Here is a 23,505-nt window from a genome sequence, read left to right on the forward strand (position 1 = left end):
TAGCTTAAAAGCCACTGGGCACAGTGGCAATCCCACTATAGCTTTAAAATAAATAATAAAAAGCAACTAAAGAAAATATGTTCACACAGGTGCGCTTGTTACAGTTCAAACATGTTTAAGTCCTAGGTGTTTTCATAGGTGCCCTCGGTTTTCAGACGCTAAATATCTCTTTCCCTCTTCCGACAGGAACATTTACTGAAGGAAGGCCTGGCCTGGTTGGATTTGCAAGCACCAGGAGGGTCCCATTACTGGTTCCCAGCGTTATTTGCAGACCTCTACAGCCAAGAAATAACTCCAGAGGAAGCTAAAGAAGCCATTCCCTGAGTTGGATGCAAAACCGTGTCTGAATATAACCACATCAGAAACACATAAGCGAGAACTTGTCAAGGAGGGTGTGTGGGAACATTGTCCTGCCTCCCTGGTTTAATCTACAGGGTGTTTTTGTTGTGAAGTAACAGGCTACAAGCCAAAGACTGCATAAAAAGACATGTGCCCAGATACTAGCAAATCAAACACACAGCAAAGGTTTTCGTTTATGTACACTTTATTAACATGTTGTCACAGAAACGTCTTTGTAGCCTTAGAGCGGTGCCTCCCGACGCCTGAGCAAGTGCCAGGTGAGGCGAGGCGAATACCCAGATTCATTTGGGTAAGTGGAAATTTGCAGTACCTCTATTGTTTTGAAGGGGTGTTCTTACTAATATGTATTTGGCTAAATTGAATAACAAACTTTATGCATTGTGTGATCTATTATGTACAAGGTTTTCACCTCTGATACACTAAGTCTTATTATGTTTATTTCTACCTGTATAGGTAATTTCTTCCACACCTATCCCAGGTGCAGGTCGTATGATTTACCTTTTTTTCACAATCATTATGCAGTAGCTTATAACGGTCCTGACGAAAGCTAGGGTACATCCACCCAGGGCTGAAACATGTCGACCACTTCCATCGCAGTTATTTGTTAAAACTGCCAAAAGCACTGTTTTAATTTGGTACCAAGGTAGCACTTTAATAAATGATTTTTGTGCCTTGTTCCCAATTTTATTATATCACATTCACCCCAATTGCACTGCATACATCATCCCACACAAATCTCTAGAGTGGTCTTCTCATTGGAATAACCTCGCCATAGGTGCATCCGGGACGAACTCGGAACCCTGCCCCATGACAACTTGGCGGCATCCGGTCCTCAGATAAGTCCCTGGTCTCCCAAATGATGAAGCAAGCCACTGTATGTGGGTGATGGGAACCTTTGATGCATTCTCAGATCTTAAATGCATGCACATATCCAGAGAGATATTTTGGTAGAAACACATTCTTCGTTTAGTAATGATGGTGTAGCTGTATAAAGGTCACCTAGCCCGACAGACTCACAGTTCTTTTTGTATTTGTATCCCGGAGTTCCCAGGCATCTAGTCTCCAGTCAGCTCGCTGTCTGTCCTCTTTACCTCCCACCGCCAGCCACAGCGGTGAATGGTCTAAGATCCCCCTTGCAAGGTATTCCACTCTGTCCACTCTTTGTATGTCACCCGCTGGCACGAGAAAATAATCTAGTCTCGAGAAGACCCTATGCGCCCCTGAACAGTAAGTGAACGTGCGATCTGTAGGATGCTGCTGCCGCCAAAGATCTGTGAGTCCATTGATTTTGCAAAATCTGCCAGTGGAGTAGGAACCCGGGTCCCCGCCGCCACTCGTGTCCAATCGAGGTATGGGTCCATCACATCATTGAAGCCCCCTCCAACAATTAGTGTGGATGAGCCAGATTCCAGGAGGATCCTGGCGAGTGCGTCTAGGGTGCTTCTAGAGTTTGAGGTTGTAGTTGCGGCGGGGCATAGACACTAATTAGTGTGAGTTTTTTGATGTGTGGAATGAAGGGGTTTTCCTAATGAGTATGGCAACTCCTCACGCCCCTTGTGAAAATCCTGCATGAGCTAGCGTTGTGTACGTCCCCTTCCCTATGAAAGCACAGTGGGTTTCTTGTAGGAAAACAATGTCCGCCTTTAACTTATTAATGTGTTTTGCAACTAGTCCTCTCTTAATCTTATTTTCCAGTACTTTGACGTTCCTTGTCAGCGCAGTGTATGTAGTGCCTCGGTTTGCATGCATATTGTCTTGTCTATCCTGATAATCTTGGGTAGGCCCAGCTGTCTATCTCCCTCTGTATGGTTTCCCCTGCTGGGGAGAGGAGTTGGCCTAACGGCTTGGGCGCTCGACCTCGGACCTGGGGAACTGGGTTCGAGTCTCTGTAATGACGCTGAACATCCTGTGATTCTGGGCAAAATCACTTAATCTCCCCGTGCCTAACAAAAAATGAATGTGTGTCCTCATGTAACGTAACTAGTGCTATGTAAAGCGCTCTGATACCTGACTGGATTCGGGTCAAGTTCACGCTATATAAAACTCTGCAAAAAAAATTAAATAAAAAATCTACACCTCTGTACCTGGCTATGCGTGAAATCTGTCTAACACCTAAACTATGACGTTTTTGACCCCTTTCTCCCCCACTCTCTCCCACTCCCTACGCCTCTCCTCAATAGTCAACATGACAGCTTGGCGTAAGTTCAGCTTGAGAGGTCTGTAGCCCCACCCCTTCCCTATACCCTCCCAACAATGTTCAGTTTAACAAAGGATATAATCTAGTAGTAGTTAGTTTCGCTCAGTGATACTAAGCTCTGGGATTCCTGCGTGAAGTTTTGTCGCAGTTCCGCCATCCGGCTTCCCTCTGGCCCGTATTTCAGCCTTCCTTGCCATTCTCTTCTTGTTGCTGAAGTGTGTATTCCGGTTGTCTTGTCTCGGTGTCTTGATTTTCCATACTATTAATGTTCCTTAGCAGCGGGTGATCACTTTCCGTGTCTGTTTGGTACTCTTTGTTCGAGGGCTCCGTGTTAGCGCTTTCTTGTTCCTTGGGAGGCGTTTTCCTAGTGTGGACTGTCTCTTCATCAGAGTCTGATTCCATCTGCTGCTTCAACCCCACTGGGACTCTTCTCAGTGGGGTCTCTGTAGGGCTTCTGCGTCCTTTTGAATGCAGGCACCTCTTTTTTAGTGTTGGCGGTTTTGGGTCTGACCTTGACAGTGCATCCCTGGCCTGTGAGCCACTGGCTGTCGTCGTACGTCTCGGCATGGGGCGCTCCTCTATCCAGGCCCACACTTCCTCCAGGGTTTGGAAGAACTGGTAGTTGCCCTGAAAGATGACCTTCAGCTTGGTGGGAAAAAGCAGCATGTCCTGGACCTGCATGGCTCTCAATTTCACCTTCACTGAGTCAAATGCCCTCTGCATCTTTTGAACCTCTCTTGAGTAGTCGGGGAAGATCATTATCTTGCTGTTTGCATGCTTATGTTTCCCAATTCGTCGCGAGTCTCTCAGAATTACGTATCTGTCTTGATAGTTTAGAAACCTCGCAATCAGTGGTCGCGTGGGGGCCCCGAGGGGTGGTCGCATGCCAGGCATCCTGTGGGCTCGTTCAATTGAGAAGCAGGACGAGAATCCCCCCTTGGGTAGAGAATCACGCAGCCACGACATCAGGAAGGTCACTGGATCTGTGCCCTCCGCTCCTTCCAGGAACCCAATACAGCGCAGGTTGTTTCTTCGCGCCCTGTTTTCCGCGTCGTGGGATACCTCCGATCCTATTTCATACACTTGTGAGAGTGGTGACGTAGTTCACTGAACTCTGTATATGTAAATATGTCATTGAGATACATGTGATTTGTAGTTATGTTTTATGTACATTTCTTATAGATGATTGTTGTCAATAACTAAGAGTCTCGAAGAAGGTGGTATATTGATTTTCGTCCACGGAATCGCCGCATCACAACTTTCTATTGGATAGGAATAGGATAGGATAGGATTGACATTTGTAGAGCGCACGAATGCCGAGGCGTCTTGGCGCTAGGGGGAAAGAGTGAGAGGACCAGTGTCCGCAGAACCGACACCTTAAGCCCTGGGGATCAGCCATGTTTTTATTAGCTTCCTACACAGTGTCCTGTTTGATTGGAGTCTCACTGTGATAGCTAGTTGGTTCCACAACCTAACCACACAGTGAGATAAACTCTTACCACCCCATCTGGCTTTACGAACTTCCTTGGCACAGATGAGACCGGAATTAGCTGATCTAAGAATTCTAGTGGGAATGTACCAGTGGAAATTGTTTCGAAGGTCAGCAGCCCCTCCGCCATAAAGTGTCTTATGAACCAGACATAAGGCCTTGAATTCTAGACGTTGCTGTATTGGAAGCCAATGCAGTGACTTAATGGCATCAGGTGTGAAGTGACCTTTAGGAATGTTCAATAGTAGCCGCGCAGTAGCATTTTGTATGGACTGTAATTTAGTCTTCTGTGCCTTGGCAATACCTATATATAGAGCATTACAGTAGTCTAGACGGGATAAAACTAAGGCCACTACCACTGTTTTCCTTAACTCCTGCGGAATAAAAGGAAACACCTTCCTGAGTAACTTCAGAATATAGAAACAAGTGAAGGTTACGATTAATCTGGGCCGAAAAGTCCAGTTGCTCATCAACTATGATCCCCAAGTTCTTGACTTTAGAGGATGGTGTTGGACATATGCCAGCCTCTATCGGCCACCAGGTGGGGTCCCACAGGGACGGACCGCCCCCAAACTCCCATCACCTCCGTCTTATCCGTGTTTATTTTCAGATAATTGTTGCTCATCCAGCTCATGATGTGAGTCAGACATGCATGGAAACTCGCAGCAGCAGACGCCGCCTGATGTGATACAGAGATGATAATCTGTGTGTCGTCTGCGTAAGACACAAATAAGAACCCATGCTGTCTAATTAGACTGGCGAGAGGGGTGACATAGATGTTGAACAGAGTAGGAGACAGTGCTGATCCCTGTGGGACTCCGCAAGGCAGAAGGAATGTTTCAGACTGTACATTTTCCCAGTACAAAGTCTGTTCCCTGTCCTCTAAAAAAGATGATAGGAGGGACAGAGCCGCCTCCCCATTCCCCACCGCCTTCAGCCGCGGCACTAACACCGTGTGATTCACGGTGTCAAATGCTGCCGATAGGTCAAGGAGGATGAGGATCCTCCTCCCCCCTCTCCCCCCCACCCCTCACCCCCCCCCCATCCACCTGTCTCCGAATATCTTCTGTTGCCATGACTAATGCAGTCTCGGTCGAATGACCTGACCGAAATCCATGCTGACTTGGATCCAGCAGGTTTTTAATGTCTAAATAGGTCGACAGCTCCTGATTTATTGACCTCTCAAGGATTTTGGCTGCAATCGGCAGACAAGAAATAGCTCGATAATTCTTAGCCTCCTGTGGCTCAAGCTGGGGCTTTTTGAGAATTGGTCTGATGCAGGCTTTTTTCCAGACTGGCGGATAAATCCCTGAATCTATCACTTGATTTAAGATGGGGTCAAGGAGGATGAGGATTGCTCTACCCCCCCCCATCCACCTGTCTCCGAATATCTTCTGTTGCCATGACTAACGCAGTCTCGGTCGAATGACCTGACCGAAATCCATGCTGACTTGGATCCAGCAGGTTTTTAATGTCTAAATAGGTCGACAGCTCCTGATTTATTGACCTCTAAAGGATTTTGGCTGCAATTGACAGACAAGAAATAGGTCGATAATTGTTAGCCTCCTGTGGATCAAGCTGGGGCTTTTTGAGAATTGGTCTGATGCAGGCTTTTTTCCAGACTGGCGGATAAATCCCTGAATCTATCACTTGATTTAAGGTGGGAGTTAAGTGTCTGCTAATAGCGCCAGACACCATATGCATGACAGTAGGTGGACACGGATCCCTCGGAGATCCTGACTTAGTAGATAGCAGGAGTTTATTTACTTCAGTGGGTGACAGTATGCTGAACGTGTTGAACTGACAATGCTGCGTCTCGTCCTCTATTAAGGTAGTTTGACCCTTGTCATTTACCTGCCTGTTATTCCGAAGGTCATCATAGATCGTTTGGATCCTAGTTTGAAAACAATCAGCCCTTGTAACTCTCACGCTGCCCAGGCGTGCCAGCGGGCCTTTTAGCCCCTATGTGCAACAACTAGAAAGCTGACCTAAAAACACACTGCGGCCCGCTCTTACAGACAGGGTCGCCGCTGTCCAGAGGCACACGATGTTGTTGGGCCCCCCTCCACAGGCGTAGGCACCCCACCTCTCTCAGGGGTCTGAGGCAGGAGAATGGAGCAGTCCAAGCATCGAGGCACAGTCTCTGCGGCGCCCCTCCTCCTCACGTCTTCCACCAGGCTCTGCTCTCGGCCCCGGGGACAGTTCTAGAGGTCGGCCACAGCCACTAATGCCCTCGCAGAATCCCCGTGTTGGCCCATGCGTGGTCCACATCCCCCAGTGAGGGAAAACCCATGCTGGGCCCAAACTGCGCTGCCTCACTCTCTCTTGCACTTCTGTGCGCAGTCCCTCACATCTGCGCACGAGTTCAGGCCTTCTCCTTTCGCTCCCCTGTCTAGAGCGTGGACCCACGCTCTTTCTCTCTGGCCACCTTCGGAGCAAGTCTTGGGGTCTCTCGGGCTCCGGTCGGGGAACAGGAGGTCAGCTGTTGCCGTGTACTTCTTTAGCGGACCTGCGCCTCTAACTCAGTGCGCTCCGTCCGCCATCTTGAGCAAGACTCCCCACACCTCCGTTTCTTCACCTTCTTTTTGTCGTTGGATGCCCCACAACACCGTACGGACCACTAGCACACATCACCACCCTTCGCTGCCGTCCTCAATTTCACCTTTGTGGCGTGCGGAAGGGCAGGATTCTTATCAGGATATCATTTGGGCCGCCGGAGCTCCGGCAGATGCAACCAGCCGGACATGTTGCTGGCCATGCCCCAACAAAGTGAATTGTTAATTGGAGTGGATAGTGGTCCACTAAAACAAATTAAGTCATTAACTTGTGCAGCCCAGGCAAAGGTGTCAGTAATTTAAATCTGAGCTTAACCCGTGAATGCTATGACACACAGCGGACAAGTTTAGCTGAAATGCGAAAAGCATTTAGAAGTAGCAAAAAAGTAGGGAAAGTAAAAAACACAAGAAAATGACATCAAAATAACAACAAATAAAACAGGGGACCCACAGATATGAGTTTGTAAAGATTAATGAGATAAAGAGTTAACAAAGTCAATCATTAATCACTGTTTGCAGGTTCGCTTGTCAGATACACCTGGAAGGTTCATCTCGGTCAAATCTTTTACTTGATGCCTTAGTCTCTGAAATGAAAGTCCAAATACTTCAGTTGGGCATGGTTGCAGACAGTATACTAGAAAGTTCAAATTTGGCACCCAGGAAAGTTCATACTTGGTCTTTTGGAACTCAGAATCCTCCAGCGGGTAAAGCCGTGAGGTTGTGCTTTGGGCAGATTGACTTGGGTGCTTGGTTCCGGTCCTCTGGAGGTCTGGATAGTTATAGACAAAGGTCGAAGGACATCCTGGACAGCACCTAGGGGTTATAACTTACACCAGCAAAGCCCATTAGCAGGGTCCAGTCCTCTTCCAGTAACAACTGGTCATTCCAGGAAAAAGGCCCCTTGTGGCTTGTTGTGTCCCTGTAGCCACGCAAGAGGGCCAGCTGACCGTGGCATCCACTTCTTTGTCCTGAGTACAAGTGGGAGTAGGTTCAGCCCTTCAGGTCTCCTCGCATGTCTCAAACAACATGTGTTCTGTCACAGGTCCAGAGTTCTGGAGAGGATTCCTTTGGGTGCTGCATTTATTATTGGCACTAGTTAGTGGGGTACATGTTACCAGGTGCAAGCCTTTCCACTTTTTTGCCCTACTGCAAACAATCCCACACATACACCTTATTCCTAAAATCCAAGATAGGGAAACACTTTCTCCCTTGTACAGAGCCTGTGGCCTGCCCAGAGATAGGCCCAGAGAAATGAGGATGTTCCCCCTTCTTTGTAGTTACTCAAAACTGGTATTGGAGGTAGCCTTTCTCCCACTGGATTTATAGCCTGCCTGGGTGGGTGAACAAAGTTTGCCTTCCCTGAGTCTTACCTTACATTTTTTAGTGTGCAATAAATCTTTATTAGTATAATGAGCCACAGCAGGTTCAGTAACAAATATTGCAAATGTGGTATCGGTCAATACTAGTATAAACTTATAACTCCAACGGTACATCAGTGCCAGTGTTAAACATTTCAATCTTTGTCTATTATTGTTTCTGCATTTAAACTATTGTGCTTGCATTCACAATCATAAGTGGTAAAACACAATACATTATAACATTTAATGGCTTAAACAATGCAACCAAGTGTGTGTGACTACCCAGCTTATCCAAGGGGAGAGTAGGCGGGAGGGGAGGGGAATACGATCCTTGAGGGGCCAATATTGGCTGCATACAACGTCTGTTTGCAGGAGAGAGAAACAGGGTGCGGGGGATAAAAAACGTCTTCACAGAGCCTCACGGAAACAGACGCTTTACAAGTTAATGAAGTTCCTAGGTCTACCTAAGCTGGTCTTCCTGCAAGGGGAAACAAACAGCCCCCTCAGCCAGTCATTGTTTCAGCTCTGAAAGCAGTTTTCACAGCTCATTACAAGCACTGGCTGGGTTGCAGGTATTCAAAATGTATGTTTGTCTCGTAAATGTAAGGGAAAACAAACTAGAATAGAACTGTACAGAGAGCTGAAATGTATTAGCTTGATCTCAGAAAATATAAGATACCATTGAGAACTCTGCTAAACTGTATTAGAAGGTCTGATAAATGGCATGAAATAATAACCGAGCAGAGAGTACAGAGAGAGCTCTTAAGTGAGGTCCAGTGCCAGTAGGTCAATGTCACAGATCAGTAGTATGTGTATCCGTGAAGAAGTTACTGTGACTGACCAGTATAGTCTCAATCTGCCATCCTATTTCATTGCATATTTTCGATTCTTCTAAAAAGATATCAGGACTTGGTAAAGAGGACGAGTAGAGATTGGCTCTGGTCTCTGAGTTCTGTAGATTCCATATGATCTTTTGTAGCAGTTATGCTCACTATTTAAACTTGTTGAAGACTCCACTTCATCATGGTCCTTTAGCTTTAGTTTTGCCGTTTTTCCAGAATCATTCAGCTGGCGCGCAATAAAGTCCCCCGTTTTCCATCAGTACTGTTTTAGAAGGTCTTTGACCTGAATTGGGATATTTTTTTTTTTTACTAGTCAATTTCTATTACTTTTTGTATTTACTCAAATTGAATAACTAATAGTGCGTGGCAAAGAATTTTTACACCTATTCAGCTATTATTCGTGAAATAACGTGGTGTGGTTATTGAATTAACATGCTTGTGGTGGCCACTGGAGATTAAGTTGGTCACATCAAAGCTTAAAGAAATAGTAGTTTGATATAGGAAAGAGCAGGAAAAATCGAGATACATACTTATGCTGTGCTGCCGTGTGGAACAGCTGCTTGTTGTTGCATTTTGTCACATGGCTCAGTGCTGGCTCTGTACCGCCCCGAAAGTGAGCATATGTGCATATAAATGCCACCAGTTTACGCTGACGTCAGTTCCCTTCTTTCCACGCCTTTGAATGTAGTTTCGGAGCTCTGCTACTGAAACAAAATCCAGTGTTCAAGAGAATTGTTACCCCTTCCTAAAGTTACAGCGGGGTCAATATACTCCTGCCCTTTGGGACATGGACAGCAAGATCTCACCTGCGGCCCCGGAAGACCCGAGGACATCACCGCTCAGTCAAGGGTCAAAATGAGCTTATTCAATTTCTTCATAGAAAACCATAAAAGCATGTACAAAATGTTGTGATGTACTAATTACCCAATGCACCCTCCCTACAGTGGTTCTCTGCCTTGCTGCTCAGCCTATGATGAGGTCATATAGAATGTTCAGTGGGTTTGGTTTGAAGGGAGAATCAGTTGGTGTGGAAGGGCTGAGCAGCGAGGAGGCAGCTCCTGGTGGGGCACTTTTATGGATCAGAACATCTTCCTGTAACCTAGAACCTGTGATGTAACTTAAGGAATAAATCTACTACCTTTACTTACAAGACATGCTTGCGCACCTTTCTTCGTTTTAACACTGGCGATGATTTTAAAGAACCTACGTGAGCTAACTTTAATGGACTTGTATACCTAAGAAGCTGAAGAAGCGCAGTTAAAAGAAGCAAGCTGGCAGTCCAGAAGCCCCACCAGTGACCAAAAGATCAGTCAGCCCCATCGTGGATGAGCCAGTGCTTGCTGAACTTGGGTGAGTGTTCCCCATAAGAGTAACTAGACTAACGTAAGTCCCTGATATTCCTCACCACCTGTGAACCGTCAGCTCTTATTTCTGTGGAGCCTGCTGTTACCCTGCCTTGGATAATCTGTTCTTGTTGGACTCTATTTGTTTGAAATCTGCTTGACTCAGGTGAGTCCACATGCTTCTAGAGTAGAAGATATAGAGTATCACCTGATGTTTGACCTGCGTGACAACGATCTGAAGTCATCCTGAAACATTGAATAGCTTTGACTTTAATGTGGATGTGCAGTGTACCGTCAGCGTGTGTTTTTAAAGCTTGCCATACAAAGATGTTATGAACTTTTGCCGTGGTGTTGACAGTGCGTGATCTTGACTGGAAGGTATTCAGCAGTCGGGGGCGTGGGTCGAACCACGAGGAGTGTTTGGCTGAACTTTCACAGCAGTAACAGTTGGAGTGCACTAGTGTCTTTAATGAGGTAACGATCAGCAGTTGTATCCTGGTGCCAATCTAGGCGTGTATTATGTACTAAGGACCTGTACATCCATACTATGGCGATGGTCAACTGCCGTGTTATGGTTCAAAACACGGAGTCGCAAGTCACATACTGAGCGCGCGTAACCTTACCTGAAGTTCCTTTGTGGGATCCTCTTTGTCGTCATGGACTTTTCACAGTCTTTGCCTGCCTTTGAATGCCGCATGCACTGATGTGCCGTGAACCTTCCGGCACGACGTGCGCTGCGTGCCGCCATCTTATGGTGGGCGGCCACATCTTCCTTCTCTCTGGTGGTTCCTGTTTGTTTGCCGCCAACCATGCTGTTTAGCATCGCAATAAAGATCGGGAAAAAAAACTAGATGGACTCAGGGGACAACGCGATATTCTATGCCTGAAATAAGAAGAGATCTGATACCTCCGAATACTTAAACTGTGCTGACTTACCTACATTCAGTCGTCCGGCGATGCCTCCTCCTCTGTGACGTTTTCTCATCCTTGAAGCGTATTGCTGCCTGGTATGTTTGGAAGCACGCTGATGCTGTGAGCCATCCGGCTCAGCATCACTGCCGTACCGCCATCTTTTGGTTGGAGGATGCAGCCATATGGTGTGCCAGAACGTCAGGGAAGTCTCGCACTGCAGTTCTCAATAAAGTTATTTCAAGTTCTGGTGGACCGCGAACGACGCCTCATCATTATCGTTCCTCTCGTGATTTTTGCTGCAATACTTTACATATAAGCACAGCAGTGGTCTGTTTCAACGTATGGTGTGGAGTTCGTGTCTTCGTTGCTGCAAAACCTGGACACTGGACTTTGCTAGCAGATGGTGTGCCATTAACAACGACTTCATGACTGGGAAATTTCGGGTGAGTGATCGCTCACCGGAGTAAGAGAGTTTCTTTTTGTGTTCATTTTAGTACTGTAATACTGTTTTGTGGGGGTGGTTGCAGAGTAGTGACTTTTGTTTTTAGGGAGTTCTTGTGTCCTTTCTATGTGTAGGGTGTGGTGTGGTGAGTGCAGGGTTTGGGGCGGTGAGTACCCCAGTTTTGGGTTTGTTAGGAGGTGTGTTCTCTGTTGTGTGGAGGCTGTGGCCTGTGGGTGTTGGCTGTAATTCACTGGTTTTTGGTTACCCTGGATTTTGCTTTGTTTTGGGTTTAAAAATACCCATAGATTGTTCGAGAGTGTTTTTGGGTTAAGAATGCCCTGGATTTGTTTGGGTTTAAGAAACCCTGGATTTGTTTGGGTTTAAGAAACCCTGGATTTGCTTTGGGTTTAAGAAACTCTGGATTTGCTTGGGTTTAAAAGAAACCCTGGATTTGTTTGGGTTAAAGATACCCTGGATTTACTTTGGATTTAAAGATACCCTGGATTTAAAAACACCCATAGAGTGTTCGAGAGTGTTTTTGGGTTAAGAATACCCTGGATTTGTTTGGGTTTAAGAAACCCTGGATTTGCTTCCGGTTTAAGAAACTCTGGATTTGCTTGGGTTTAAAAGAAACCCTGGATTTGTCTTGGGTCTAAAAAAAATACTCATAGAGTGTCTTGAGTGTGTTTTGGGTTTAAAGTTACCCTGGATTTACTTTGGGTTTAAAGATACCCTGGATTTACTTTGGGTTTATAGATACCCATATTTGTTTTTAGAGCGTCTTGGGATCACAATTTCCATGTTTTGGTATGGGTGGTGTCTTATTCCTCTTCTTTGAGGTAGACCTGTCCTGCCGTTGGTTTGTGCAGTTGAAGGTTGTAGATCCTTGTTCTGCTGCAGTCTTGTGCTTTAGTTTGTGGTGCAGTGGGTACTCCGTGTGGTGTGGTGGTATTGCACCCGCTGTTTGTTGTGTGAGTTATGGAGGATAGCATCCTCTGTTTTTAGGAATGTAACTCTTTATCTTGCATTCTTTGTTGTCTATCATCATTATAGCAGGGGGGGTGATGTATAATTATTTTGTTGTTAATGCATCCTCCTTTGCTGAGATGTGTGTTTTATCACCTTAACACATTTTGAATATTTTCGATCATTATATGGGGGGGAGATGTGTTGTGATGTACTAATTACCCAATGCACTCTCCCTACAGTGGTTCTCTGCCTTGCTGCTCAGCCTATGATGAGGTCATATAGAATGTTCAGTGGGTTTGGATTTAAGTGAGAGTCAGTTGGTGTGGAAGGGCTGAGCAGCGAGGAGGTTGCTCCTGGTGGGGCACTTTTATGGATCAGAACATCTTCCTGTAACCTAGAACCTGTGATGTAACTTAAGGAATAAATCTACTACCTTTACTTACAAGACATGCTTGCGCACCTTTCTTCATTTTAACACAAAACATATTGTTAAAAAGTTAAAATCAGTATATATGTCATAGATAAAAACTCGAGGCACTTTTACAACACAATAGAATATTCAAATTATGAGGGACTTTCTACATCTAATCACAATCTTTAAAAACCTCATCATAATGTAGCATATATAAACAGTGGGTAAGGCCATTAAAAATATAAGAGCAGGTCGACAGTCTAAAAGCACAGTACCTCAATATCGGGAGAGTCCAGCACTTTCTCTGTTCACTATTCAACTTACAGAATAGAACGGTATGCATTGTCATCTGTAGTGACACCTAACAGGGGTATTTAGATCAGCATTGTGACCGGTTGTTTATAAACGCATTAAAACAAATAACTCAGTTAATTCAAATGGGCAAGATGCAGCCGAATACGTGATTCTTGCTGGCCTTGATACTATTGATTGTCTGAGAAGGCCTGTTGGCACCAGTGAGGTGCTTCGCCACCAGTGGTGAATTTGAGCCAGAGGTTTCCGGTGCTTGGCACCTGCATTTCATTTTCAACACCAGCACTAATGGCAGCTGCCACAGTTATGTAATTTAGAGATGAGCAGAACAACAGTTGTTTATAAATGCAATATACATTAAAAACAGCTAATTCCTGCCGCCCAAGCCATTCTTATATCTTTGGGAGCCTCGAACAATCTGAATTGTCACACTTTAGCAGTGCGATGGTTAATAGTTGTGTAGGAAATGTCATTGGCAACGCTGGCAGTGGCAATGGGCTGTACAAACTGTGGTGCCCTCCTGATGAGGGCCCTGGCACTTTTTTAAGCGCAGCTCGCCACTATGCATGGATGCACTCCACAGAGTTTTTGGGAGACGTACAGGCTTCTCTCATGTATATGCCTCTTGATGTGTCGCACCGGTTAAGCGAAAAGGCAATTTCTGCCTTGGAACGTTTCAAGGAAAGTAGGGCCACAGCGCACACACTGGGATATTTGGCCCCTGCCAAACCGTTTCCTGCAAGAATTTAGAAAATTCCAATTCTACTCCAGGGCAATGACGTATAGACACTGACAGTCTCCCCAGCCCCTACGGCAGTCCCGCAAGTTCTTTAAGATCTGATCATGGATTTCGCAGACAGCTCAGAGCTACACAACAAACCCCTGTGGCTGTCCTTCTGCTGCAGCTTTTTATGTTAGAAAATGGGTGGACCTCGTATGTTCTCCATTAGAGAGTGGTCAGAACTATACAATGGCGGCGCCCATAAAGCTTGCATCCTTTTCTTTATTTAAACGGTCTGAATTTAAGGAGTGAAATGGCAGATCATACGCGTTACTGAGATACTACAGCAAGGGACTCTGGAATCCCACTGTCACCGTGATACTCCTTGGTGACTTGTGGTGCCTGGAGTACATGGAGTTCGGGTACTTCAGTGGTGTGTCCATATGTTATAGAGGTTAGTGCCTGTAGTTCGGATTAGGTCAGGGTTTCCGGTTAAAGGCATGTTTTGCTTTCTTAATGAATCTGACATCAGTCAACAAATCTGGGCTTAAATGGATTCCACTTTGGTTCTTTATGACAAACTGGGTGCAGATCTGTTTATTGAGGGCCAAAACTAAAACTGATATTTGTAATTTTAACTCCCCTAGGTACAGGACACACGGATAAACAGAATTACACCAAACTTGCCATGCAAATGGAACTTTACTCAAGGGAGTAAGTGCATTTGTTTAGTGTGGTGTAAACCCGGTCAGTAGTTTGAGAAATTAGAGTTTAAAAAGTGTTCCAGTCTAGACTTGAAGAGGTAAAATTTTAGAGATATCAATCATTAATTTACAAACCCTCCACGCATTCAGAAATCCATGGGCGGGGGGGGGAGAAGAGAGAGAGAGAGAGAGGGGAGAGAGAGGGGGGAGAGAGAGAGAGAGAGAGGGGGGAGAGAGAGAGAGAGAGAGAGGGGGGAGAGAGGGGGGAGAGAGAGAGAGAGAGAGAGAGAGAGAGAGAGAGAGAGAGAGAGAGAGAGAAAGAAAAAGAAGGAGTAAAAGAAGAAGAATAAAAAGAAGAATTATTATTATTGTGTTGTGGCTGCTATTACCCAACACGGAGCACCAAACAAAGAAAAAAAAAATACATACGGGAACAGGGTGAAGCTACCCTAAAGCACGTGAGGGCCCCCAAAGGTGAGACTCAGAAATCATGTGCTGGATTTGTGAATTCTAGAGCCTCCCAGAGTCCAAAGGTTTGCAAAATCCTCAAATGAAAAAAAGAAAAATGAATGATGCAGCTGGAGGTGGTCACACACGAGGTTTGGCAATAGGCCCTGCGGTCAACAATGATGCACAGGCTGAAGGCCGCGGTTGGCAGCCTGCAGTAGGTTGGCGAAGGAACTAGCAAACAGCCAGACCATGATCCCAAGCCATGTCTGTGGCCAGTGCTACCCCCACCCCCCCCAGAGGTACTGTCGAAGGCCCCATGTGAAGCAGGAATTGGCTTCCCATAGTGGGTTTGGCCACATGCCAGGCCTTAGCCCTATGTGCCAGCCCTCACTGAGCAGGGCGTCTGCAGCAGGGATTGGCTGTCAATAGAAGATTGGGGGCAAGGAGCAGTTTCAGACGATTTAAAAAAACTGAAATTCACTGAAAAACCAAAAGGTAAAAAAGTAAAGCTATGGTTACCAGTGCATAATTTTTGTAAGTTAGTTCACCTAACCATAACTGGCCGTTTTCAGTAATTTTTGTTTAGGTTTTGGAATCATAACTGCACTTTAAATGTGATGTTTTCAATGAATTTCAGAGGTGTTTTTTAAAACACATTTTAAAGGTCTTATTACCAAGGCTAACTATAACTTGAATTTAACCTTTGGCTGTTTTCCACTCAATATATATATATTATCCTCTAAACAAATTGGTGTTAGAAGGAAGTTGAGGTGGACTAATATTTCAAAAAGTGGCTATACCATAAAACAAATGTGGTCTGAAACTCACAGGTTGAGATGGTGCTTCCACCTGGCGATCCAACTGACCCTGCGCTAAGTCAACAGCACGAGTGAAAAATGATTTTGCCCCCCCCGCCCCCCTTTGAAACTTCTGAATTTTTTGACTAATCTGCATGAAAGTTGTCGCGCACTTAGATGTATTCTAAATTATTGTCATTGCCAACTTTGGTAGAGATTAGTCAAAAGGGGAAAGTTATGAAGGATTCAAACATCCATTTTCCAATGGCGTGAGATAGAAAGAAAGGCATGAAGACAAGGGGTAAGAGAAAGAGTGTTAGAATAAGGGATGGAGAGGGCATTCTAATAGGGGAAGGATCGAAAGAGCACTTTTAGAATGAGGGAAGGGAAACTTGCAACCAAAAATAGACAGCTGTCAGAAAGCAGGGGGAAAAAAGTAGGTTCCTCTCACATCCAACTTACCCTTCATGCACCCTGGGAACCGTGCAGCAGCCGCCCGCTCAAAGTCCTCAGGAGACATCCAGTTGCCCAGCTGACCCTTGGCACCACCAACAGGAATGGGCACAGTGTCCCGCTGATTTTCAGTCACAATCACAGTCTTTGATTCCACTCGTGCCACATCCTTAGGATCCGTCCTGGTCAGCCAGCTACAAGAAGAGCAACAATGCCGGCATGATTAATATAAAAGATACTCCCCAAATAATGACTTTAACCCCAATAGAAATGAAGAACAGTGGACGTGGTGTGTCGGCTACCAGAAGAGCAGTTTACTTATGTGTTACAAGGGTAGGTGTCCAGATAGGCTCTGAATGGCCACCTTAAAGAGGACTACTCAATCCTGATTGGCTGGCCACAACCTAAGCAATAAGCTATGGCAGCCATTACAGGACTCTGGAACATGGTCCCTGCATCCTGAAAACAAATGAAAAAACATATAAGAGGCAGGCAGGGTGAGTTCAACCTGACACCAATAGGCATGTGGGGGAGGGACTCTCCAAAGAGGCCCCTTCCCTATGACTGGCTGGCCACAACCTGAGCAATAAGCTATGGCAGCCAATACAGGACTCTGGAACATGGTCCCTGCATCCTGAAAACAAATGAAAAAACATATAAGAGGCAGGCAGGGTGAGTTCAACCTGACACCAATAGGCATGTGGGGGAGGGACTCTCCAAAGAGGCCCCTTCCCTATGACTGGCTGGCCACAACCTGAGCAATAAGCTATGGCAGCCATTACAGGACTCTGGAACATGGTCCCTGCATCCTGAAAACAAATGAAAAAACATATAAGAGGCAGGCAGGGTGAGTTCAACCCGACACCAATAGGCATGTGGGGGAGGGACTCTCCAAAGAGGCCCCTTCCCTATGACTGGCTGGCCACAACCTGAGCAATAAGCTATGGCAGCCATTACAGGACTCTGGAACATGGTCCCTGCATCCTGAAAACAAATGAAAAAACATATAAGAGGCAGGCAGGGTGAGTTCAACCTGACACCAATAGGCATGTGGGGGAGGGACTCTCCAAAGAGGCCCCTTCCCTATGACTGGCTGGCCACAACCTGAGCAATAAGCTATGGCAGCCATTACAGGACTCTGGAACATGGTCCCTGCATCCTGAAAACAAATGAGAAAACATATAAGAGGCAGGCAGGGTGAGTTCAACCGGACACCAATAGGCATGTGGGGGAGGGACTCTCCAAAGAGGCCCCTTCCCTATGACTGGCTGGCCACAAGATGTTGTGGCAGTCATTATGGATGATGTGGGCATGTTCCCTTTTGAAATACATTGTAGTAAATGCCAGGTTTTGAGGGTCATAAAAAGGAGCACATATAAAGGGCGATAACAGCTTTTAGTTCGAATATAAATCTGTTGAGTGTACCATACTCATTTTAAGATTTGTGGTGTGTTCTACAATGATTTTATCATGAGAAAAACGCTGACCTTCTGCTGAGATTTGATGAACCATGTTTGAAAAAAAAGTGTTTTCTCTTATGATTTTCTCATTGTAAATTTGTTATATTTATTTATTTTTTTTACATTCCTTGCTTGCTGTGTTTGATATTGTGTTCCTCTTGCCTGCTGTGTTTGATTCTGTGTCCTGCTATTTTTGTACGTTCTATTTTGTAACATTTCTCTCATGTTACGTAACTGGTTCTATTGTACAGCGCTCTGACACCTTCGGGTAAAGTCCGCGCTTTATAAAAATGCATAAATAAATAAAGTGTGTATTTTAACTTTGACAATGGCCGACCCTGGGGGATTAAAGTAAAGGGGCGGAGCCCCGACGCCCTGGTTTAGAAACCGCCACTGGTTAACTCCCAAGTAATCAACTGCAGCATCACTACAGTGGTCTAATGAACAACTAGAGTGCTAGCAATTTGCATTCAAGGCAAAAGAGAGGTACGCCTGAACACCATTCTGTTGAACTATGAGCTGCTGGATTTACAGCCTTTCAGAAAGAGCAGGCTGAAGTAAATCAGCATTGAACTGTTAATGCAGGCATGGAACCTGAGAGTTAAAAATGTGAGAAGAGGTCTGCGTCATAGTTATTTAATCCACGATGTATTTTTAAAGGGCTAAATGTTGGTAAAAAGAGATATCTGCATAAATAGAGCATCCAATATCCGTGTGTCTACTCAGCCTCCTGATCTTCTCAGTTGCTTAACAGGTCCCTAATGTATATTAACTTTATGTGACTATGGTCTTATCCCTGCTGTCACCAGTGATGTAATTTGACAAATCATCAGCGACGTAATATGTGAGGTCATAAGCAGGGCGCAATTTATAGTTAGCTCAGTAAACGGTAACTGGTGAATTTCCAGGATATTAAGTGGGCCTTCTCACGGTGCCCGCGAGAATAAAAAGGAGCCTTTTCATGGTATCTGGGAGAAAGGGAACTTCTCACAGTGCCCAGGTATGAAGAGTACACATTCCCACAGTATCCTGAAGGACGCGGACCTTCTCATAGGGCCCATGGAGAGATGAGTGATCTTCATAGTGCCTAAAAGAGAATAAGATCATCTCAAAAGTGCCATGGAGCCCTGGAGTGGCACATGCAATGCTAAGGAAGATGAGGGATGCCTCTTAAAGTGCCTGGAATGCTTTCTCACAGTGCTCAGCAGTAGGATATATTCACACAGGGGAGAGAAAGGGGCCTCATCACAGTGACCCGGGCAGGAGGCCTTTTCACTGTGCCCAGAACAGCAGGGGAATTGGTGCACAGGAGTAGATGCCATGTTTTTTCAAGCCGGATTACCTTTTTACTAGTGCACATTACAAAATGGATGTTTTGTGTATAGTGGACAACCTGAGATATAGCGTTCTTTGTGGGCATTGTATACCATAGCTAGCAGATGTGCGCGTTTTTGTACGTTTGAGCCAGAACCAAAAGTCAATTTTTACACAGGGGCTTTGGTCAATCCTCTTCATCCACTGGTCTGTTCAATTAGTATTTGCATTTTGGTTCTATCCACCACAACATGGAGCATAGGGCGGTTATCAGCTCACTCCTGTTATTGGCTTTCTTCACTGCAGTCGGTCATTTTTACGTATGATCATCCACCCAAAAAGCATTCCACTTCAGCGCAATGGATGGTGACATATGGTTTATATTTCTACTTTTATTTCATTCTTTTTTCATTCATTTCTACCAACATATGAACATCACCTTTAGACGACAGCAATTTCTAGGTCGGCCTACCAGAACATGCAGCTGTCTGGCTGCTAAGGACAGATTGTATGCTTCCCAAGAACAGAGAGGCTTGAAACCGACCCACTGTTTAAAATTGTTTGGCTTTACTGTCCCTCTTATTTGTCTACTTCGTATTCGATGGCTTGCCTAGTCCATTTTGTGTCTGTCCAACCCCTGGAGCATTGCCAATTTACTTGTGTCTTTCCACTCTTCACTTTTAGGGAACAGTTTTTTCTTTGGCCTAGAGCTCTTCATGAGAGTGCATGCGTTTTCCAGTTGTTCTCCTGACCCTTGGCATATCTGGAACTGTTAAGGTTGAAAAACAGAGACGTCCCTGTCTATTGCACTGTGCAGCCCTTCTGAAGGACGCCTTGTATCGAGCGGCTCCCATCGTTCTTGCTTAGTCAGTGACCTTCGTTTGCTCCAGCAAGTCATCTACTGCTCCACCAAACAGGTAGTCTCCTTTATGTGGTCTATTGACCAATTAGGCCTATACCTTTGGTTTGAAGGTTGGAATCATGAGTACTGTGTGTTTTGTCACTACTGTTCCAATACACAATTATCTATTGGCAATGTCTGCTATGTCTAAGGATGATTTCGCGAATGTATTTGATCGGGTCTTTCCCTCTTGAGTGGCACATTTTAACCTATTTTTATAGTTTTCTGGTGGATACAGCATGAGGTCTCACTCTCCATTGTTGATGAAAGCATCTGCTGAGCTGATTAGTGGAGCTCACTGTTCTCTGTTTAGTTGTGCTGCCCTGTCTGTGTTCTCCTAACTACATACAGCCTTCTGCTGTGTTTGTCTGGTGGTGGGTTGTGAAGGTGAGCACATTGGCTCTCTTATGGGCTGTTGTCTCCATTAAGAAATCCACAGATATATTGGTTCTAATGTATCCACAGGTCTTGAGGTAAGGCCATATATTCCTTCCCCTCTCAAAGTTACCACCTTTAGTGAGGCTGGTTCACTGATGGCTTCCTTACCATCGTGAATTATGCTTTGAAGGAATTGGCTGGTTTCATCTCCGTTTTGGGTGTAGCGACTCTTGTAGGAAACCTAACGGTCTGTTCTTCCGCTAGCTGTACTCCCTAAGGGCCGGTTTTCTCTTCCTAAGAGTAGGGTACAGGCAACGCTCATCGGGGGGTGATGGCGGGTGCTGGAAGTAAGGATGCAAGGAGCGCTGCAACAACTCCAGTAAAACCAAACTGGAATTCAGGGGTATGGAGATTGGTGTTTACGTTTCTTTCTCTGACTGCAACTTTGTAGGATTTTGTAAAGTGATCTATGAACTATGTGATAGACTTACCTGGAATACAGTGAATGAGAAAGGAAAGGCTGGGTGCCTATTTTTATCTAACACACAACACAATTTAAATACCGGTCAATGAACTGTACACTATTTCAGAATATATCACCAGTTACAAGAGCACCAATGAAGCACGTTTTTTTGTAATTCTGAAGTGTGATGGAAACAAAGGGTTTTCATATGATCGAAACAAATCAAGACATGTTACTCAGTGATGCACAAATGATAAATACTCGCTGAAAACCGACACGTTATCTATCATGTGTGCTCTGTATAGTTTTATCAGTACATCTGTGCAAAGTTAGTGGCCATTTCAATGGAATATATGCTGCCTCCAAATGGCATTGTCCTACCTCCCATGCTTTAACAATGGATTTGCGACAGTGTGCTCCAAAATGCACCCAAGGCTGCAAATCACATCCTCACCTGCTGCTGAATGGGCGTGGCTCATCTGCTACACTTGATCTTTCTGTGACGCATTAAAATCCCTTCAGTGATATTACATTGATGACAGCACCCCCACTCTGAAAATTGTTCCATCAACACTGGGGGTGGCGGCCTTCATGGGTAGGAATCTACTTCCCCCTGTGGTGAATATGCTATTACATCCTGCCATTAATTTTTCATCCCAGCGTGTGTCCTCATTTAAGGGGACATTTTTCTTCCTCACCAATTGAATGCTCACCATCCTAGAGCTCCCATAGAGGTTTTGGGGTTGCTTTTAGGAGTTCTTCCACTGTCCCTGTGCCTGGCGTGGGGGATTTTTGAAGCACATAATCTGTGATCAATCACCTTCTCCAGTAGCAGCGCTGCCATTTCGACTTCAGGCATTCATTTTTCTTCTCAAAGCCGCCTCGATGTTGACGATTGATCCACTCTTCTTCTGGTATATCTTTCTCCCTTGGGATGTCCTTGTCCTTTCTTTCAGTCTCTTGAAGCCAAGCGCCAAGGTTTATCTGCACGGAGGTCTCGTTTTCGGCCCGGTCGGCTCCTTGGTCTTTGAGGTTGTTCGACTGCCAAATATTTCAGCATCTAAGGCTGTTTCCTTTCTTCAAATACAACTCTTGTGGCTTTCACTTTAAGGAATTGTAGGTGCACATTTTGTTTCTGATGTCGAAGTTACTTTTTCTGAGATGTTCTCATACTACTGATGCAGACTCTTGCAGACACTTTCTGCTCCCCCATGGATCCTCCTGCATCTGCTTCTTCTGGGACATGCAAATCTTCTTAAACTAATAGTCCTACAGCCTTTAAAGATGGTATCTCCTGCATCTTCCAGGTTTTAGAATTACATTTCTCACCAGTCTTATGGCCTTCAGGTTTCTGATCTTTTGGAAGACGTGCTAGTTTATGTTGTCACTTCAGGCAAAAACGAAAGGGAGCATTTTCTTAGAGGCTTTGAAGAACCTTTTTCCTTTGTTTTTCAGCGATTGTTTTCAGCATCTGTGTACTTTGTCAACCACTCTGTGCTTTGCCGCCAATTCTTAATTTGAATAACCGGTTTAAACCTAGCCACTTTTCTTTCCCCTGATTTTTGGTGGCCGTCTACCTAGAGTTCTCAGCGATGTGTCAAAACCCAACAGTGATAAAAATTCTAAAAGAAGGCTATTGTGTCGCCTGTTCAACACTCAAAAACAAATAAAATAAATAAATAGCGAATGTTTCGGGATGCCAGGTTTAGATGGTGAAATGATGCACAGCATGGGACTCTAGAATAAGTTCCACATCAAAATTAAATGATCTTCAAGTACCCTGGAGGAGAGAGAAGAGTTTTTTTTTTTTTTTAACAGTGTCCAGGATGAAAAAAAGTACATTCTCACAGTGCCTGTGCAGTTGATGGTGTTGCAGTGGAGGGTCTCACAGTGAGCATTTCCTGAATCTTTCAGTGTCTCAATTCTTGGGTCAGCCAAGCAGCTAACCTTAAAGCACTTCCCTTCTAGTACCTCCTTGCAATTGTTAAAATGCCTTGGAAGTAGTCCTTGGACTACCACATGCAATTCAATCCCATAAAGACATCAAATAAATAATAACTGCTCAGTGTGCACTATATAAGTGCCAGGTAACAAAAACGCCCACCCACGCCCTGCCACCACGCTGCCTGCTCTTACCAGTTCTCATATTTGCTCAGTCTCTTGATCATGCCATCCTTCTGCAGCAGTGCAAGCACACTGCGCTCCTCTTCTGGCGTGCCATCACATATGTGGATGCTGTCTGGTTGGCATAGCTTGGCACTGCTCACCACAAACTCCCTCACCCTGCCAGATAGCAGGTCCAGATCCCCATTCAGGACCCGCAGAGTATGCACTGAGCGACCTGGACTCTTCTGTGCAGCTGCACATTGTTTCAGCGAATGGGAACAGATCCTGCAAGGGGGAGAACACGAGATTATAAGAAAAGAGAACACGCGTCAGACAGTGCAAAGACTAGGTCGTGGTTTCTTTTTAGAATGGCAAAACATTCTATTCCGCCTTTTCACTATTTCAGTTCAACTCAGGGCAACCCGCTCTAAAGTTTTGTCAAAAAGCAATAACAGACCATTTTCCCTAATTTCTGTACATATAGACAAAGCTTACAACAGTAAAATACGAATAACCCCTTCACCCCCCCCCCCCACCTCCCCCTCCCTCTCTTTTCCTCTTGGGGTT

The 23,505-nt window shown here is 45.2% G+C and overlaps 2 protein-coding genes across 7 annotated transcripts in view; one reads left to right on the plus strand and one right to left on the minus strand.

Moving 5' to 3' along the window:
* LOC146869531 (vacuolar-sorting protein SNF8) overlaps window positions 1–2,441 on the plus strand; it is a 225,236-nt gene extending 222,795 nt beyond the window's left edge. For all 4 annotated transcript variants that reach the window (XM_085603876.1, XM_085603925.1, XM_085603905.1 and 1 more), the window contains one exon: window positions 187–2,441. In XM_085603876.1, the coding sequence (XP_085460002.1) occupies window positions 187–324 (138 nt within the window). In that variant the 3' untranslated portion in view covers window positions 325–2,441. The remainder of the gene's footprint in view (window positions 1–186) is intronic.
* An 8,548-nt stretch (window positions 2,442–10,989) lies between these two features.
* The window catches only part of LOC146869532 (phosphoenolpyruvate carboxykinase [GTP], mitochondrial-like), an 81,199-nt gene continuing 68,683 nt past the window's right edge, over window positions 10,990–23,505 (minus strand). For 2 of the 3 annotated variants that reach the window (XM_085603946.1, XM_085603961.1), the window contains exons 2-3: window positions 22,969–23,223; window positions 16,264–16,510 (exon numbers count right to left, since the gene is read on the minus strand). In XM_085603946.1, the coding sequence (XP_085460072.1) occupies window positions 16,279–16,510; window positions 22,969–23,223 (487 nt within the window). In that variant the 3' untranslated portion in view covers window positions 16,264–16,278. Of the gene's footprint in view, window positions 16,511–22,968; window positions 23,224–23,505 lie in introns of all 3 variants that reach the window. The other variant, XR_014961114.1, reaches the window with a different exon arrangement.

This window comes from Triturus cristatus, chromosome 1_1, assembly GCF_964204655.1.
Source record: "Triturus cristatus chromosome 1_1, aTriCri1.1, whole genome shotgun sequence".
NCBI classification, from domain to species: domain Eukaryota; kingdom Metazoa; phylum Chordata; class Amphibia; order Caudata; family Salamandridae; genus Triturus; species Triturus cristatus.